The sequence below is a fragment of the Choloepus didactylus genome, chromosome 4, assembly GCF_015220235.1.
Source record: "Choloepus didactylus isolate mChoDid1 chromosome 4, mChoDid1.pri, whole genome shotgun sequence".
Classification (NCBI taxonomy): Eukaryota; Metazoa; Chordata; class Mammalia; order Pilosa; family Megalonychidae; genus Choloepus; species Choloepus didactylus.
In genome coordinates, this window is record NC_051310.1 from 13,990,336 (window position 1) to 14,010,359 (window position 20,024).

General features: G+C 43.3%; 1 protein-coding gene across 3 annotated transcripts in view; it reads left to right on the top strand.

The window, feature by feature from the left end:
* DDX24 (DEAD-box helicase 24) overlaps window positions 1-18,695 on the top strand; it is a 34,391-nt gene extending 15,696 nt beyond the window's left edge. For all 3 annotated transcript variants that reach the window (XM_037831989.1, XM_037831992.1, XM_037831990.1), the window contains 6 exons: window positions 3,667-3,820; window positions 4,080-4,595; window positions 6,728-6,803; window positions 9,000-9,188; window positions 15,352-15,481; window positions 18,128-18,695. In XM_037831989.1, coding sequence (XP_037687917.1) covers window positions 3,667-3,820; window positions 4,080-4,595; window positions 6,728-6,803; window positions 9,000-9,188; window positions 15,352-15,481; window positions 18,128-18,405 — 1,343 coding nt within the window. In that variant the 3' untranslated portion in view covers window positions 18,406-18,695. The remainder of the gene's footprint in view (window positions 1-3,666; window positions 3,821-4,079; window positions 4,596-6,727; window positions 6,804-8,999; window positions 9,189-15,351; window positions 15,482-18,127) is intronic.
* Window positions 18,696-20,024: the final 1,329 nt, after the last annotated feature.

The following is a 20,024-nucleotide window of genomic DNA, read 5'->3' on the forward strand; positions in this document are numbered from 1 at the left end:
TTATTGAGCTCTTACTGTGTGTGTAGTATTTGTGTTTATTCTCACACTGGAAACCATGACAGGACAACAGAACACTGGGCAATAGGGGAGATTCAGATGAATTCTAATGGAGGGGAATGGGAAGGGCTTCTTAGGAGTGGTGGGTCACATAGCTGCAAGGAACATCATTCCCAGCAATGTGATGCACCACTGTTCAGGTTTTTTCTGGGGCTTTGGAGGTTAAGCATGTCTCAGTTTGAATCCAGTCCTCTGTTGCTGTTGAGGGGAGGAAGTAAAAAGAAATGAGGTTGGGGATGAAGGTAGAGCCCAGATCATAGAAGACTTGGTAAGACTTACAGGAGTGGCACCAACAGTCAGGCTAGGTCAGCTCTTTTAGCATGCTTCTGGAGAGGGGAGTTGTGCTAGAACTGCCTTTACTGATCTGGGGCCACCTGTGCCAATTGTATAAGAGAATAAGCGGCCAAACTGAATAACAGTGTCCCTTTTGTTTTTTGTTTTTTTTTTTAATTCATTTTATTGAGATATATTCACATACCGTGCAGTCATATAAAACAACGTACATTCAATTGTTCACAGTACCATTACATAATTGTGCATTCATCACCAAAATCAGTCCCTGACACCTTCATTACCACACACACAAAAATAACAAGAATAACAATTAAAGTGAAAAAGAGCAATTAAAGTAAAAAAGAACACTGGGTGCCTTTGTTTGTTTGTTTTTTTCCTTCCCCTATTTTTCTACTCATCCATCCATAAACTAGACAAAGGGGAGTGTGTCCATATGGCTTTCCCAATCCCATTGTCACCCCTCATAAGCTACATTGTTATACAATCTTCTTCAAGATTCATGCATTCTAGGTTGTAGTTTGACAGTTTCAGGTATTTACTGCTAGCTACTCTAATTCACTAGAGCCTAAAAAGGGCTGTCTATATTGTGCATAAGAGTGCCCACCAGAGTGACCTCTTGGCTCCCTTTGGAATCTCTCTGCCACTGTAGCTTATTTCATTCCCTTTCACGTCCCCCTTTTGGTCAAGAAGATGTTCTCCATCCCATGATGCCGGGTCTGCATTCCTTCCTGGGAGTCATATTCCATGTTGCCAGGGAGATTCACTCCCCTGGGTATCAGATCCCGTGTAGGGAGGAGGGCAGTGATTTCACCTGCCAGTGTGGCTTAGCTAGAGAGAGAGGGCACATCTGAACAACAAAGAGGCATTCAGGAGGAGGCTCTTAGACGCAATTATAGGGAGGCCTAGCCTCTCCTTTGCAGCAACAGTCTTCCCAAGGGCAAGTCCTGTGGTAGAGGGCTCAACCCATCAAACCACCAGTCCCCTATGTCTATGAGCACAGTAGCAACCATCAAGGTGGGGAAGCCCAATACCCCTGCATTCTCCACCAGTTCCTCAAGGGGGCTCTGCATATTTTTTTCATTTTTTTTTTTTTTTAATTAACTCTTTAAAAAAAAAAAAATCAACTATATAAAAAATAAAAAATAAATTTTAAAAACATACAATAAAAAAACATTTGAAACAAACCAAAACAAGGGAAAAAGACAACTAACCTAAAATAACTACTTTACTTCCAACATGTTCCTACTCTACCCCAAGAAAATAACCTAATATAGCAACATTTCTGTGAACTTGTTCCTACTATGCCCATCAGAAATTAACAGAGCATAGTCATTCCTGGGCATTCCCAGAACGTTAAATTTACCCATGATAGCTTATCTGTTCTTACTGGATTATCATTCCCCCTTAATTGCTCTCTATCACTAGTTCCCCTACATTCTACATTATAAACCATTTGTTTTTTTCAATGTTCACATTAGTGGTAGCATATAATGTTTCTCTTTTTGTGCCATGCTTATTTCGCTTAGCATTGTGTCTTCAAGTTTCATCCATGTTGTCATGTTTCACGACATTGTTCCTTCTTACTGACACATAATATTCCATTGTGTGTATATACCACATTTTGTTTATCCACTCATCTGTTGAAGGACATTTGGGTTGTTTCCATCTCTTGGCAATTGTGAATAATGCTGCTATGAACATTGGCATGCAGATATCTGTTCGTGTCACTGCTTTCAGATCTTCAGAGTATATACCAAGAAGTGCAATCGCTGGATCGAAGGGTAACTCTATATCTAGTTTTCTAAGGAACTGCCAGACTGACTTCCAGAGTGGCTGAACCATTATATAGTCCCATCAACAATGAATAAGAGCTCCAATTTCTCCACATCCTCTTCAGCATTTGTAGTTTCCTGTTTGTTTGATGGCAGCCATTCTAATTGGTGTGAGATGGTATCTCATTGTGGTCTTAATTTGCATCTCTCTAATAGCTAGTGAAGCTGAACATTTTTTCATGGTTTTTTTTTGGCCATTTGTATTTCCTCTTCAGAGAACTGTCTTTTCATATCTTTCACCCATTTTATAATTGGGCTGTCTGAACTATCATCATTGAGTTGTAAGATTTCTTTATATATGCAAGATACCAGTCTTTTGTCAGATACATGGTTTCCAAAATTTTTTCCCATTGAGTTGGCTGCCTCTTTACCTTTTTGACAACTTCCTTTGAGGTACAGAAACTTCTGAGCTTGAGGAGTTCCCATTTATCTATTTTTTCTTTTGTTGCTTGTGCTTTGGGTGTAAAGTCTAGGAAGTGGTCGCCTAATACAAGGTCTTGAAGATGTTTCTCTACATTATCTTCTAGGAGTTTTATGGTACTGTCTTTTATATTGAGATCTTTGATACACTTTGAGTTAATTTTTGTTTAGGGTGTGAGGTAGGGGTCCTCTTTTGTTCTTTTGGATATGGATATCCAACTCTTCCAGCCCCATTTGTTGAAAAGGCTGTTATGTTCCAGTTCAGGGACTTTGGGGGCCTTATCAAAGATCAGTTGGCCATAGATCTGGGGGTCTATCTCTGAATTCTCAGTTCTATTCCATTGATCAATATGTCTGTCTTTTTGCCAGTACCATGCTGTTTTGACAACTGTGGCTTTATAATAAGCTTCAGAGTCAGGGAGTGTAAGCCTTCCCACTTTGTTTTTCTTTTTTAGCGTGTCTTTAAGCAATTCAAGGCATCTTCTCTTTCCAAATAAATTTGATAACTAGCTTTTCCAAGTCTGCAAAGTCGGTTGTTGAAATTTTGATTGGGATTGCATTGACATCTTAATGACGTTTAGCCTTCCTATCCACGAACGTGAAATATTTTTCCGTCTTTTAAGGTCCCCTGCTATTTCTTTTAGTAGAGTTATGTAGTTTTCTTTGTATAGGTCTTTTACATCTTTGGTTAAGTTTATTCCTAGGTACTTGATTTTTTTAGTTGCTATTGAAAATGGTATCTTTTTTCTTGAGTGTCTCTTCAGTTTGTTCATTTCTAGCATAATGAAACATTACTGACTTAATGTGCATTAATCTTGTATCCCGCTACTTCGCTAAATTGGTTTGTTAGCTCTAGTAGCTGTATTGTCAATTTCTCAAGGTTTTCCAGATATAAGATCATATCATCTGCAAACAATGACAGTTTTACTTCTTCCTTTCCAATTTGGACGCCTTTTATTTCTTTTTCTTGCCGGTTTGCCCTGGCTAGCACTTCCAGCACAACATTGTTGAATAACAGTGGTGATAGTAGGCATCCTTGTCCCTTATGTTTTGTGTGCCATAGGAATTAAAACTGCTATTTTGGTTGGTGGAATGTCCACACAGAAACAGCAGAGGATGCTGAATCGCCAGCCTGAGATTGTGATCGCCACCCCAGGCCGGCTGTGGGAGTTAGTTAAAGAAAAGCACCCTCATTTGAGCAATCTTCAGCAGCTCAGGTGAGAGACTGCACCCCTCCTTTCCCCTTTACCCCTTGTTCTGAAGTGGGTGTGAGGTGATGTAGTAGTATGTGCAATGCCTTCTTTCTGTCACAGAGTGCTGTGGTGCCAGCCAGACCCGACCTTTAGAAAGCAAAGCATGCACAAGAGAGGTTAATTGAGGCCCGGGGTGGGGGGAAATGTAGGAGTAGGGTGTGCTGTAGGTGGCTTCTCTTACCTGCTACTAACCAAGGCTATGTGGGTCTGTCTGGATCTGTAGGTGCCTGGTGGTGGATGAGGCTGACCGGATGGTTGAGAAAGGCCACTTTGCTGAGCTCTCACAGCTGCTAGAGATGCTCAGTGATGCCCAGTACAACCCAAAGAGACAGACACTTGTTTTTTCTGCTACACTGACCCTGGTACATCAAGCTCCTGCTCGAATACTTCATAAGAAGCACACCAAGAAAATCGACAAAACTGCCAAACTTGACCTCCTCATGCAGAAGATTGGCATGAGAGGCAAGCCCAAGGTCATTGATCTCACAAGGAATGAGGCCACAGTGGAGACACTGACAGAGACCAAGATCCATTGTGAGACCGATGAGAAGGACTTGTACCTGTACTACTTTCTGATGCAGTATCCAGGCCGCACCTTAGTGTTTGCCAACAGCATCTCCTGCATCAAACGCCTCTCTGGACTCCTCAAAGTCCTGGACATCATGCCACTGACCCTACATGCCTGCATGCACCAGAAGCAGAGGCTCAGAAACCTGGAGCAATTTGCTCGTCTGGAGGAGTAAGTCAGGCCTGTCCCCAAAAGCTCAGCCTTTAGCCACTGGGCCAAGGGGGCCAGGATGGTAGGGAGACAGTAGGGAGTCACCTTCTGTCTTGGGAACCCTTATCAGTAGAAGGTTGCCTTTTTTTGCACAGCATTAGACAGGCTTACCCCCATTTAGTGCATTTGCCCAACAGAAAACTTCTATAATAATGGGTAATGGTGACAGTAATACCCACTGTTACTAAACTTCTTCAATAGAATAAGTCCTGTGCTGGCATTTTAGATACATATTCATATTCAGACACTTCTAACATCCTTGAGAAGCAGCAGACTAGATTCATGGTTGAGAGCACACACTCTGGAAGCAGACTATGAGAACAAATCCTGGCTCCACCACTTCCTGACTGGTCAAATTACTCATCTCTCTGTGCCTCAGTTTTCTCATCTGTAAAATTGGGGTAATAATAAAAACTACCTCATGGGGCTATTATGGGGATTAAATGATTGAATTCATACACGTAAAGCATTTAGAGTGTCCTGCACATAGTAGGTGCTTCATAAATGTTAATAGTACTAGTCCAACTACTACTGCTTATCATTATCAAGTTCTTTTTTTTTTTTTTTTTTTTTAAAGAAAGTGGTGTCTAGAATAGCTATTCAGCTTGCCTACAGTTTCTCAACGTGGAAGTGACAGAGCTGGGGTTCAGACAAGTCTATCAGACCCAGAGCCCAACCTCTGTACCACCATGCTGTCTTTGTCCATCTGCTTTTGGACTAGACTGATACTCAGAGAGCAGGGTACATATTGTCCAAATGATGGCCAGGGAAGTTGAGGCAGACTAGGAATTAGCTTTTGCCTGCAGTGTTTTTTGAGGTCACAGAATGATTGGTTTCTAGAACAAATGTCTGGTTTATTTCATTTCGAATGTTGCTAGGTAATATGAGTGGTTTATTGGGACTAGCTTAGAGCAGGGGTTGGCAAACTATGGTTTATGGGCCAAATCTGGCTTTTTTTTTTTTAATTATTGTTTTTAATTATTATACTTCTTCTTACTTGTAGTTGCATTTCTATGTTTTTTAATTCCATTTCGCTCCACCCTTCCCCCCATCACTGTTTGTTTTTAAAAGTGAAGTTTTATTGGAACACAGCAGTGCCCTTTTATATATTGTCTATAGCTGCTTTTGCATGAAAATGGCAGAGTTGAGTAGTTGTGACAGAGACTGGCCTGCAAAGTCTGAAATACTTACTATCTGGCTCTTTATAGAAAAACTTGGCAGTGGTCTAATATTTTCCAAACTTTAGTTTACATTGCATTGGCCAGCCCTACCTCACAGATATGGAGAGTGGGAACCCTGAGGGGCCCAGAATTTTAAGTTTTTACATATGTCTCAAGTCCTTTGTTCTCCAATCCCACAGTAAGAAACATCACCCAACACATATTATTGAAGGCTTGCTATGAACCATACTCAGGTGCTGGTGATACAACAGTGAATAATGCAGAGTCCTTGCTCTCATGGAACTTACATTCTTAGTGGAGAGAGATGATAAATTGACAAGTAAATATATAGTATGTCAGGTGGTGCTAAGTGCTAAGAAGTTAAGTAGAAAGGAGAATGGGGGAAAGGAGACTTGGCATATGGTCAGGAAGCCTTCTCTTATAGGTAGAGATTTGAACAGAGAGCTGAAGAAGGTGAGGGAGTGAGTCATGTGTGTATTTGAGGGAAGAACCTTCAAAGCCTAAGGAGTAACAAGTGCAAAGGCTTCAAGGCAAGAGCATGCTTGGCATTTTTGAGGAATAGCCAGGAAGTCTTATGTGGCTGGAGGGAAGTCCTAGGGTGAAAAGAGAAGAGGTCACTGACCCAGAAAATGTATGATAGCCTTAATTAATTCACTTGAGGTGGTCTTTTGTTATTGCAGAGGATGGCTTGTTGGTTGGGGTCAGTCAGGTTTAGGTTGGGATCCTATTGTCACAATGTAATAGCCATGTATGTATGTACCTCGGAAAGATAATCTCCCTGAGCCTTAGTTTATCTGCAAAAGGGTGTTTGTAAGGATTGTGAAGTGTTGAGAAAGCTTGGCAGGTGGCAAGAGTCTGATCAGTGATAGCTATTAGTTGTGATTATTAATGAGCTTTCTCTCTCCAACACAGCTGTGTTCTCCTGGCAACAGATGTGGCTGCCCGAGGCTTGGATATTCCTAAAGTCCAGCATGTCATCCATTACCAGGTATGGGCGTCTGGGAACTTGTAAGCACCTCCCAGCATTGAATGGGGATATTTTAAAGCAAAGAGAGTGGTAGGGGAAGAAGAAGGAGAGGGAATTGTAGGTCCCAAGACCTCGTGCCCCAGAGAATACCACTGGTGCCTAGTGCCCAGCTACTGCACCTTTTGGAACATTGAGATGTGTAAACAATGAGATGTATTCTCAGAAATCCTCTTGGCCTTGTCGGAGGCCCAAATGCTCCTCTCTCTGATTTGAAGCAAGTAACTTAAAACCCCTCGTACAGTTTTGAATTGTTCAGTGAAATGGACATAATATGTTAGCTATATAGAATAGCTCCCATGGTGTAGATAGGTGGAAGAGTATGATGGTTAAGAACCTGCCTGGGCTCAAATCCCAGCTGTGTAACCTTGAGCAAGTTATTTAATATCTCTGTACCTCAGTTTTGGTGTTTTATTAAATGGGGGTAATTATAGTACTTGCTTCCTAGGGTTGTTATTAGGCTAAAATAAATTAGCACACTTAAAGAGCTTAGAAGGCCACCTGGCATGTTGTAAACACTTACTAAATGTTAGCTGCTGTTCATAAGTAGCATTCTCATGAGTGCACACACCTAGGAAATACAAACATAGGGTGGTGGTTAGGAGTATGGACTCCAGAGCCAGGGTCTACTGCTTCCCTGGTCTGCTACGTCATAGCTGTATAGCTTTGAGCAAGCCGTTTAATACCTGTGGGTTGGTTATCTTGAGACATAAATGAGTTAACGCTGATGAATCACCTTGCACAGTGTAAGTAGTCAATGAATGACAGTAGTTATTGTGACATTATTTCTCTTCTTTAATTCTGTAATTCAGAGTAGCAAATATTCTTTGGGGGGGTGGGGGGTGTCTGGGCCAGTCTTTGTGGGGAATAGCAAAATAAAATATAGTCCTAGTCACCAAGAAGTATCAAATCCAGTAGAGTTAGTGAGATGACCACAGCCATAACTTAAGGAAGAAAATATTAGAAAGTTACAAAATGTAATGGGAGGGAGAGGTAACTTCTAGCTTGGGAGGTTGGAATGTGCTTTCTAAAAGGTGCTTGGTGTTTAAGGATGGGGAGGATTTGGACATGCAGAGGTAGGAAAGGAAGGAGGAAAGAAACTGGGAGCCAGGATGTGTAGGCAGACAGTGTTCGGGGCAGGTGGCTAGGCATGAGAAGAGAGGGGTTTTGGGGAGGGGAGGTACTTGCTGAGGCTGCAGAGTTAAATTGGAGCAGGTCATTGATAGTCCAGTGTGTCAGGTTGAGGAGTTGGGGCTTTATCCCATATGTGAAAAATGACAAATAGATCTCATTTCTAGCAGCATTATGAACAGTTTATAATGAGTGCTTAGGGCGCTGTGTTGGAAAAGATACCCAGATGTTATCTAGGTTCAATGGAAAAGACTGTTGTATTTGATTAGTGGTATATGCCATGGTTGTTGGGGGAGGGAGGGGTTGTCAGCACCCATGCCACATTATCTCACATTACAAGGCAGTGTAGCTTGTGATTAGCATAATCTCTGAAGCTGAATGGTTTCAGTTCAGGTTCTGGCTCCACCACTTCTTTGGATGACCTAGAAGAGGTTGCTTAACCTCTGTGAACTTCAGTTTTCTGAAACTTTAGTTTCCTGGTCTGTAAAGCTTAGACAATCATAAAAGTTTTTATTTCCTATTGTTCTTTTGAGGATTAAATGGAATAACACACACATACAGAGTGCTTAGAATTGCTTGGCATGTTGTAATCATTCAGTAAATGTTGGTTATGATTACGAACATCACCCTTCTAGATTTAATGAAGAACCAAGGAAACTTCTTTGGCCAGAGGGGGTGTTACAGTCAAAGTTACGACTCAGGAAGATGACACTGGCAGCTTTGGGCTGTGGTAGGGGGAGTGGAGAAGACAAGAGACAAATAAGAAGGGACTGCAGTTGTCCAGATGTCCAGGATGGCCTGAACCAGGGCAGGTGTATGGGACGGCAGAGCCTGCACAGTGAACAGACTAAACCTGGGGTTACTTTGAATGTGGGACCATGGAAGAAGGGCTGGATGGGTCCACGATGATGGAGAGGTTTCTGCCTGTCTGGCTAGGAGGAGGACATCCAGTATTTGGACACTAGCTCTCAGGGGGAGAGCAGTGTTAGTGATTGCCATAGATTGACCAACCACTTCCTCCTTTGGCAGGTCCCTCGCACCTCGGAGATTTATGTCCACCGAAGTGGTCGAACTGCTCGTGCCACCAATGAAGGCCTCAGCCTCATGCTGATTGGGCCTGAAGATGTGATCAACTTTAAGAAGATTTACAAAACCCTCAAGAAAGATGAGGACATCCCACTGTTCCCTGTGCAAACAAAGTACATGGACGCAGTCAAGGTAAAAGAAAAATTAAAACACTACTCCAAATGAGGGGGTTGTGCCACTTCCTCGTGGAGCACCTCACTGTGAGACTGACAGAAGTATGACCCTTGGAAACTAAGTAATGGCTCTGCCAACAGCAAAACGGAGATTTTTTAAAAAGGATTGGGAGGGTGGAAAACTGGAGAAGCCTCATTCACTTCCACCATACCTCACCCTCTGCCCATTGAGGCTTTGGGGTGGTAGCCGAGGGAAGGAATGGTGCTTATGCTTGCCTTAGAACAAGGATCAAAGTTAATTTTCCGAAATATGAAGAGTTAATCACTGAACCCTGCCCAGGTCAATAGTATGAGACACTTTAGGGCTTTGTCACATCACAGAAACTTTGAGCAACTAGCAAGAACTAGCAGAAACACCTTTCTAAAAATTCCAGAGAACAGTTAAAGGACTGCAGTGACAGGGCAAGTGCCAAAACAAGAAAGTCAACTTAAAACTGGTAGGATTTTGTGGCACCCTGGTTGGCCCTCCTCACTTGCTTGGTGTGGTGCTGGCCCACACTTCCAGCACAGGTCCCTGGTCCCAGTTGTGAGGGAGCAGAGTAACCCTCATGCACATACTAGGGACATACATGTCTGGCCCAGTCTGTCTGCTGGTGGCTTGAGGGAATCGCTGTCCCAGAACTTGCCCTATGTGTAGAAGGTGGCTCAGAGAACTCTCCTGCAGAATGCTGTAGGAGAGCAATCAGTTGTGCTGCATGGGGCAAGGGATTGTTGGCTGTAGGCATATCCTGCAGTGCCCAAGAACATGAGGAAATTGTTTCCTAGTGAAGAGGGGACATTTGGAACAGTGTAAACGGGAGTTCCTAGGGCCACAAATGCATGCCCAAGACAAGAAAAAATCAGGAAGGTCTCTATGCTTTGGCCTGGCGCTATCTTCTATCTCATATGGATAAGCTCTGGTGGAGAGCACTCTCATCAGGGTTAATCAGGGTTAATCTGCAAGATGAACAGGTTAATCTGCAAGGACTGGACTGGGAAAGGTGTGGGATTTTTTTTTGTTTGTTCGGTTTGGTTTGGTTTGGTTAGCTCCTGGCATTCAAGGAAAGTTGTCATAACACTAGCTGGATACACGTTTAAGGAGCAGACACCTCAGAAACCAGCAATACCACACTAAAATACTAAAATTTCCAGGTTTCAACAAAAGGTTACAAAGCATACAGAGAAACAGGGAGTGATGACCAAGGCAAAGGAGAAAAAGCATTAGAAATCAACAGTGAGGAGGATCAGCCTTGGGGCATTCCAGACAAAGTTTTTAAAAATGTTTCTGACTAAAGACGTTCAAAGAGCTAAGGGAGAAACACACAGAGAACTAAAGGAAATCAGAGAAATGGTAGGTGAACATAAAGAGAATATCAATAGAGAGATAAAAATTACAAAAAGGAACCAAATAGAGCTGAAGACCACAGTATCAAATTTAAAATTCCCTAGAGGGTTCAATAGCATATTGGAGTTGGCAGAAGAAAGAATCAGTGAACTTGAAGATAAGACAAGTGAAAACATCCAGTCTGATGCACAGAAAGAGAAAAGAGTGAAGAAAAGTGAACAGAGCCTGAGGAACCTATGGGACATCACCAAGCATACCACATATTGTGGGAGTCCCGGAAGAAGAAAGAGGGAAAGGGGCAGAGAGAATATTCAAAGAAATAATGGCTGAGAACTTCCCAAATTTAGAAAGACACAAATAACACATCCAAGATGCTCAGTGAACTCAAAACAGGTAAACCCAAATAGACACACACCCCAGACCATGTTAAATGTCAAATGCCAGAGATATAGAGAGAATTCTGAAAGTGCAAGAGAGAAACAACGTGACACACACAAGGGAGCCTCAATAAGATTAAGTGCCACGGTGGGCAGTGGGCCCTACAGCTGGATCTGTGGGCATTCCTTTTCCATGTAGCTGTGCTGGCGCCAGTGGGGGTTGGTGCAGAGGTGGGCAGTTGGTGCCTTGAACCATTTCTTTGCTGGCTGCCCCTGAGGTCTCCATTGAACAGTGCAGTGAGTGTAGCTGCCTGGACATTCTGCTGAAAGACTGTAGGGAAATGAGGTAGACATCTTGCCGAGGCAGACACTAAATGTCAAGTCCCTGAGGCAGATGCCGGTAAATTCTACGTTTGGGGGTTTAGTTTAATTCAGCAGGCTTTCACTGGGTGAGTAAGCCACAATGTGCTAGGTACCTAGGAGGGGAGGTTTTCTTCCCCAGAGGTTCACGGGCTTGTGAGGCAGGCCAAGTCCATGCTTAGGTTTATGTACAAATGCAGTACCATGGAACTTGTGGGCATCTGGTTATATTGGGAGGACATGAGGTTTCATATGTTTCCTGCAGGCAGAGTTGTGGAGGAGTGAAGAGGTGATGGAGTTCTAGGCATTGAGGGAGCAAAAGCATGGAGTCTGGGACTTGGTCAAGGACTATGGGTTCCTCCGGCTTGAAAGGAATATTAACCATGAGGGGAAATGTGGGAGATGAAGATGGAAAAGCAGAGGTCGAAAGAATTCTCACTAGCAAGGAGGATTGGGGAAGCCCTTTTGGTTTCCCCCCACACCACAAGATCTTTCCCAGTCTCTTAAGTGTGTGCTGTCACTGCTGTCCAACCCCAAAACCTATGAAAGGGAGAGTTGAAATGTTTTTGCAAAGGGCAACATGGAAGAAAGGAAAGGCGTTTCTGTGAGGTTGTTTTCCCTATGACTGAGAACTCACTCAGGGTACTTGGAATATTTCAGGATCTCAGCTCAGCTGTGGTAGCCACCTGTGATAGATGCTTTTACAACAGCTGAAAATCTGAGTGCACTTTCAGGTTGAGTGATGCAGAATGCCTTTATTCCTTCATTCAGCAAATATTTATTAAGTGCCTACCACATGGCACCTATTTTAGATGCTGAGGGTGCAACAGTGAAACAAAATCCCTAACCTTTTGTAGCTGACAGAATTCTAGAGCTGTAAGGGATCAGAAAGAACATCTTATCCAGCCAACCCTTTGTTCCAGTTTGCTAATGCTGCCGTTATGCAAAATACCAGAAATGGATTGGCCTTAATAAAGGGGGTTTATTTGATTATAAATTTACAGTCTGAAGGCCATGAAAATGTCTAAATTAAGGCATCAATGTGAGTATACCTTGACCTAAGGAAGGCCACTGGCATCCGGAAAACCTCTGTTACTGGGATGGCATGTGGTTGGCATCTGCCATTCCCGGGTTGTGTTCCAGCTCCGCTCAGCTCCTGTGAATTCTTCAAAATGTTGCTCTTTGGGCGTTTTGTCCTCTCTTAGCTCCTCCAGAGCAATCTATTGACTACCATCTCCAAAGTGTCAGCAAAAGCCTGCTTTTAATGGCCGTCTCCAGATGTCTCTCTCAGCTGCTCTGAGATCCTTCTGTTTGTCAGCCCTTTTATAGGACTCCATTGATTAAATCAAGAACCACCTTGAATGGATGGGGTCCATATCTCCATGGAAATAAATTAATCAAATGTTTCTCCCACAGTTGATTGAGTCACATCTCCATGGAAACACTCAAAGGATTCCAACCTAATCAACACTAATACGTCTGCCCCCGCAAAATTGCATTAAAGAATATGTTTTTTTGGCAGGACATAATATATCCAAACTAGCACACCACTCAATTTGGTAGAGCAACAAAGTGAGGCCTAGACAGGTTACAGTGGTTTGTCACCCAGCTAAAGGGTAGTAGATGTAAGAGATAAGAGTGCAGGTATGATAGCGTGGAATAAATCAGACCTAGTTCACGTTCTGGCTCAACTGTTTCTTAGCTGTGGACCCTTAGAGAATTTTATTCATTCATTCATTGAACAGATAGTTGTTCAAATTCCATTATGTGCCAGGCATTATGCTAGGCATTCGGCTTTCCTGGAGACTCAGTCAGTTCCCCTTCATGGGCCCAAGGTCTAGAATTCTTACTATACAACTGATTATTTTTTTCCTCTCAGGAAGCAAACTTGACTTAGCTCTTTCACTGGAGTAAGTAACTTTAGTACCTGTGTGGACTTCACTCAGAACGCGAATTTACACAAATCAGACAGGTTTGCATTGTTCCTGTAAAACATCTGTCCAAGTTTATGCCTGTCTGCTATTTAATTGTGATTCAGAATAACTAAGGTGGCCTTGCCCAGTGCATGTACTCCCCACACCTCAAGACTGGACCTTAACACACCCCATAGTCATGCATCAAGGGAAGTGGTAAAAGGGACAGAACATTTTTCCCCTTTGTCTGCTTCTCCCATAAGTAAGAATAAGGATGTTCTAGTTTCCTAATGCTGCTGAAATGCAAAACACCAGAAATGGATTGGCTTTTATAAAGGGGGTTTATTTGGTTACACAGTTACAGTCTTAAGGCCATAAAGTATCCAAGGTAATGCATCAACAATCAGGTACCTTCACTGGAGGATGGCCAATGGTGTCTGGAAAACCTCTGTTAGCTGGGAAGGCACATGGCTGGCATCTGCTCCAGAGTTCTCGTTTCAAAATGGCTTTCTCCCAGGACGTTCCTCTCTAGGCTGCAATTCCTCAAAAATGTCACTCTTAGTTGCTCTTGGAGTGTTTGTCCTCTCTTAGCTTCTCCAGAGCAAGAGTCTGCTTTCAGCGGCCGTCTTCAAACTGTCTGTCATCTGCAGCTACTCTGTCAGCTTCTGTGCATTCTTCAAAGTGTCCCTCTTGGCTGTAGCTCCTCTTCAGAATGTCCCTCACAGCTGCACTGAGTTCCTTCTGTTTGTCGGGTCATTTACATGGCTCCAGTGATTTAATTTAGACCCACTCTGAATGGGTAGGGTAATACCTCCATGGAAATTATCCAATCAGAGTCATCACCCACAGTTGGTTAGATTAGAATTACAATCTAATCAACACTGAAACTGCTGCCCACACAAGATTACATCAAAGGTAATAATGGTGTTTGGGGGGACATAATACATTCAAACCAGCATGGGTGTATAGATCTGTTCAGATTGAAGAATCTCACAAATTGACATCAGTTATAGTTCAGTATCTAAGTAATTGTTTCTGGCAGAGAATCAAGAGGCATAGAAAAAACGTTTTTTTGATAGGCCTATTTTTTGGTTTCTTGAAATGATGTTTCATTCCTTATTATAAAAGAATAATAATACCTAGTTCAGGAGAAAGGAGTCAGCTCTGATTTTTACCAAGAGCTTGATTAAACTGTGGAGATTGTTATGAGCAAAACCAAGTAGAGTACAGTTGTCATTTGTGATAATTGTTAGGAAACAAACTGAATGGAATAATGGAGAACAACCTCCTTGGATGGAGTTAATCAGGGAAGGTGACCCAAAGAAAGTGACATTTAAGCTGAGATCTAAGATTGAGAAGGAGGTGGAGGGGATGGGGGTGATCTCAAATAGGCAGAGGAGCCAGCAAGTGGAAACATTAGCAAAGGAGAGAAGGACACGAAATAAGGATAAAGAGGTTAGTCAGGGCGTGGTCTTCTGGGGGTGGGGTGGGGGGATCATTCCAGGTGTGATGAGAGAAGCCATGGAGGTGGTTTTGAGCAGGGGAGTGTCTGCTCCTCCAGAAGGTGAGCTACCATTAGCCAAAGGCCTACCGTTTGCCAGGTCTTTCTAAGTATTGAGACATTTGGTCTTCAGAATAACCCCGTATGTGTGTGTGTTATCCACACTTTTCATTTGAGTAAAACTAAGGTGCAGAGGCCACTTGCCTAAGACCACACAGCTAGGAAATGGCAGGGCACTGATGAGAATTCTTATATCCTTTAAGCATGTTTAGCTGAACAGACTCCTGGCTTAATGTCACAGACCCTCCAAGATTCGTGAATGCTTGGATGCTTATGGTGTCTGGGAAAAAGAGTTCACTTTGGACCCTGTAGAATGGCAGTAAGACAGATGGGTTTTCAAGAGGTGGGTGTCTTCAGAAGACTGGCTTTTGTGGTTGTGCATGCATATATCTACCTGTAGTGATTGCTTAGTAATGATTGCTGTCTGGGCTTTTATCAAGAACTAAAATGCATTTCCATGGGAGCGGAGCTGCGTCTCACTGGCTACTGATCTCAAAAGCTTTTCAAAAGATGACTTAAGGGAGATTTTGCTTCCCAGAAAAGTCTGAGCCCTCTGTCAGATGAATACTTTCTATTACTTTCCCTAGGAGCGAATCCATTTAGCTCGACAGATTGAGAAAGCCGAGTATCGGAACTTCCAGGCTTGTCTTCACAATTCTTGGATTGAGCAGGCAGCAGCTGCCCTCGAGATCGAGCTGGAGGAAGAAATGTATAAGGGTAAGATCTTGGGCTGGATGGGACTTGAGGAAAGGCACCCTCAGCTCTTTTTTTAATCTTTTTTCCATTCAACTTTTCTATTGTTGGAACCATCAGTGTTCAAACCCATTGCTGTGGATCCTAAATCAGCAAGATACCTTTTCCTCTTTGCTGACAGGCCCTAGTCCCAGCTGAGTGCATATCCTTTGTTCCCTTTGTCTTGTCTGTCTCCTTCTGGAGCCCTTAGTTGTTGTGCTGACAGCCCTCTTACATGGAAAGCCAGTGGAGTACAGTGTTGAAGGAACAGGCCTTGGGCCAGACCCCCCCACGTTAGAATGCTGGCCCATTCCCTTATCTGACTGTGGTGGGTCGAGTTGCTTCACTTCTGTTGTACCTCTGTGTCCTCATCTATTAAATGAGGTCATAAAGTATTTAACTCATGAGTTGTGAAGATTGCTTGACTTAGCACATGTAAAGTACCTGCAAATAGAAAGTATTTGACACATTTTAAGTTATTTATCATCATTGGTAACTACATCTGCCTTCATGCTGACAAAATACTTCCATTTCATTATCTCGTTTGATTTTCTCTTAGGCTCATGATATAATCAGAGCAGGCATGATTATCGTTTTATATGTAGGAACTAGAGGCAAAGAGGAGAAATGGTTTGTGCAGGAAAATAGCTCCACCAACATTTCCTGAGCCCCTGCTCTGTACCTAGGCCATATTGCTAAGGATTCAGTGATGAGTATGCATAGCCCCTGCTCTAGGAAAGCTCATGAGGCTAAGAAGTAGTAGAAAAACAACTAGAATGGCAGATGTCCGCATTATTGTTCAGTCTTCTTTCCACTCTACCAAATGAGCAGCTCGGCTAAGGTGTTGACATCTCAGTTCCAAAGCCATCAAAAATTTAGAGGGCATACTCACTGCTGTCCGCTCAGCATGGTTGCCAGGATCCAAACCAGTGGGGTTGATGATAGTGAGCTGGTTGTCTGTTAGCTTAGCCTTGGGCTGAAGATAATGTGAAGCCCTGGTTTCCCGTCCCAAAGACAGGCTGTGCCCCAATTTTTTTTTTTTCTTTTTCAATTTTATTAAGATGTATTCACATACCATACAGTCATCCAAAGTGCACAATCATTTACAGTACCATCGTATAGTTGTACATTCATCACCCCAATCTATTTTTTGAACATTTTCCTTATACCAGAAAAAGTGAAAATAAGAATAAAAAATAAAAGTGAAGAACACCCAAAACACCCCCCCACCTTATTTTTCATTTAGTTTTTTTCGCCATTTTTCTATTCATTCATCCATACACTGGATTAAAAGGAGTGTAATCGATAAGGCTTTCACAGTCACACTGTCACCTATTGTAAGCTACATTGCTGTACAGTCGTTTTTCAAGAGTCAAGGCTACTGGGTTGCGGTTTGATAGTTTCAGGTATTTATTTCTAGCTATTCCAATCCATTAAAACCTAAAAAGGCTTATCTATATAGTGCCCACCAGAGTGACCTCTTGACTCCATTTGGAATCTCTCAGCCACTAAAACTTTATTTTGTTTCATTTTGTATCCCCTTTTGGTCAAAATGTTCTCAATCCCACGATGTCGGATCCAGATTCATCCCCGGGAGTCATATCCCGTAATGCCAGGGAGATTTACACACCTGGGAGTCAGATCCCACATAGGGGGAGGGCAGTGAGTTCACCTGCCGAGTTGGGTTAGCTAGAGAGAGAGGGCCACATCTGAGCAACAGAGAGGTACTTGGGGAGACTCTTAGGCACAATTATAAGCAGGTTTAGCCTCTCCTTTGCAGTGACGAGCTTCATAAGGGCAAGTCCTGGGATAGAGGGCTTGGCACATCAAACCTCCAGTCCTCAGTGTTTGTGAGAACATCAGCAACAATCCAGGTGAGGAAGTCCAACAGCTCTGCGTTTTCCCTCAGCTCCTCAGGGAGGCCTTACGTATCTCTGTCCAAATTACTTCGGGATGTGTCAGTGTTTCACACTAACCTATGCAAACCTATCAGGTCTCACTTCCTATTAAAAGTTTCATGTAATTATGGTATTTTAATGAACTGTGCAAGTTAAATTGTTTAGGAAATACAGATCTTGCACCAACTAAACATCTTTTCCCTTGGTCTCAAGTGGAATTTGAAGTTTTAAAACGCATTCAGTATTGTCCTTTACCTTATGCTGTGCCCCGCTTTTGCATGTAGTCGTAGCAACTGGTCAGAGTAGTGCCAGGAGAGCTGGACTGCATTGTAGATGGTGAGCCACTGACTCCCAGGCAGCAAGTAGGTGGGTAGTAGGAATAAAACCAATCTTCGAGTTAGGAGATTTGGGTTCCAATTTCATTTTGGATCATTGACAAGTGACCTCTCTAAGCCTCAGTTTCCTCATCTGTAAAATGAAGATAATTTCTCTCTTACGGTTTTTGTGAGGAGTAAAAATAGTATAGGCCTGAGTGTATCCCTCTCTAAACTCTAAAGTGCTGTGTTAAAAGTAGCTGTTTACTGTTCCTATCAAGCCAACGCCAACACTAGCTGCTGCAGAGGATTTTTGAGCCCTGCCTCCCTAAGAGTTGCGAATCATTTTAAATTATGAGTATTATCCATCCAGGGAAACATTTTAAAAAATCATAGTAAATTTTATGTTTTGTTTCAAGGAGGAAAAGCTGACCAGCAAGAAGAGCGTCGGAGACAAAAGCAGATGAAGGTCTTGAAAAAGGAGCTGCGCAATTTACTTTCCCAACCATTGTTTAAAGATGACCTGAAAACCAAGTACCCAACTCAGTCTGGCAAGTTGCCCATGGTCATGTCTGTCCAAAGAAATGGTGAGTCTGCTTTGAGCTGCATCTCCAAACAGAGGAAGCAGCAGCAGCCAAGAGAGCAGCAGCAGCAGCGAGAACGGCAAAAGCCACAGCCAAGTACAAGTGCAAATTAACTGCCCCAAATCAAGGTTTGTTGGTAATAGCACAGCACAGTGGTGTCTGTGTCCTGTGTTTTCTGCTTATGTGTAAAAAACTTTGTTCCCACTTGTTCATTTCACTCCCCCACCAACCCCAGTTATAAAAATCACCTTTCCACCCCCACCTGCCCCATAGCAGGAGAGACCTCGTGCAGGTTTGTGTTGTTTTGCAGTAAGAATTCCACACAGCAGCTTATTCTGTATTCCAGTGTTACAGGCTTCTTTTATGTCCAACTTGACCTCATAAATTAAAAACAATGATCAGAGCCAGTGTGTTACCCTGGTTTTTTTAGCCAGAAGATAGGTGGAGTTGGGGGGCAGTGGTTGTGGTGCAGTTTGTTTCATCGTTAATTATCTGTGTAATTCCTCTGCCACCACAGTGTAGGTCCTCTGGATAGAGTGAGAACAACGTCATAGTCCTCTGGCTGCAGGATGCACATGGGGTATGCATCACCCCACTGGACAGTGTAGACGTTGCTGGAGGCAGAGAGTTTTGCTGACCACTATAAAATCATTTCTGGCCAGGTCCTTAGCATATGTTCCTGCTCTTGATTTCTTCCCAGCAGAACCCTAATAGCTTCTTTGCTCTCTACCACTTGCCCACAGCAATTGTCTTTCCTGAGCTGGGAAGTGGGCAGGTTTCAAGAAGACACAGGCTTCCCTAATGTAACGGAGCTAATTGTGGGGGAGCTGGTAACTGTATGCTGAGGCAAGCGTGTGGACCCTCGGGGTGTGGCCTCACCGATTTCCCCAGCCTCTCTCCACTTCCCCTCCCTTGAACTGTGTGGTGCAGAACTGGTTGCTGCCCGCAGCCCCAAGAACCTTTTCTTGTCTCTGAGCCTTTTTCCCTCAGCCTGGATTGCCTTTTGGCCTTTTTTATCCTGGAGCACTGCTATGTATTCTTTAGATCCAAGTCCCAGGAGGGTGAAGCACTCATCCTGGGGCTCCCGTTTTCCTGCCCACCATGCTGTTGTGTGTGCCTGTTTACCATCTGCCTCAGGCTGTGGGCTCTTTGAGGGCAGAGGGTGCTTTTCCCCTTTGCAGCCCTTGTGCTTACATTGGGGCCTGGTGTAAATATGTGCTGAGGGAATGCATGATCCCGGTACTACCCCAGTATTCTTGGATTGGTCCAGGTGAGGATAGCCACAACTGCCACAGTCTTGGGAGAAGCACACCTTCAGATTTCTGAACAGCTCAGTCTATGCTTTGAAACAGATGTTAACCAAGGCACAGTGCAGCTGCTTGGTTCAAGAGGCCTGTGAATTTGAGGAGGGTCCATATATGGACCCACATTCCCAGAGATCCAACTAACCTGGCCTTGCTCAGCTTCACAGCTGGCAAGGTTGGTAGGATGGCAGCAGTACTCTCATAGTCCCTCTGGGTAACTGCTCATAGGACATTTGGTCTCATATGCCTAAGCCCAGAGTCAGGTGTTGTTGAGTGACCACAGAGAGCCAGGCACTATGAGGCCCATTTTATGTATATATAATTTAGTCTTCCTCAAGGCCCCCAGACATAAATCTTGATATCTTAATACGCTGTTTTGTTGTGATCCTTACTTGCTCAGGATCATACAGCAGCCAAGTGGCAGAGCT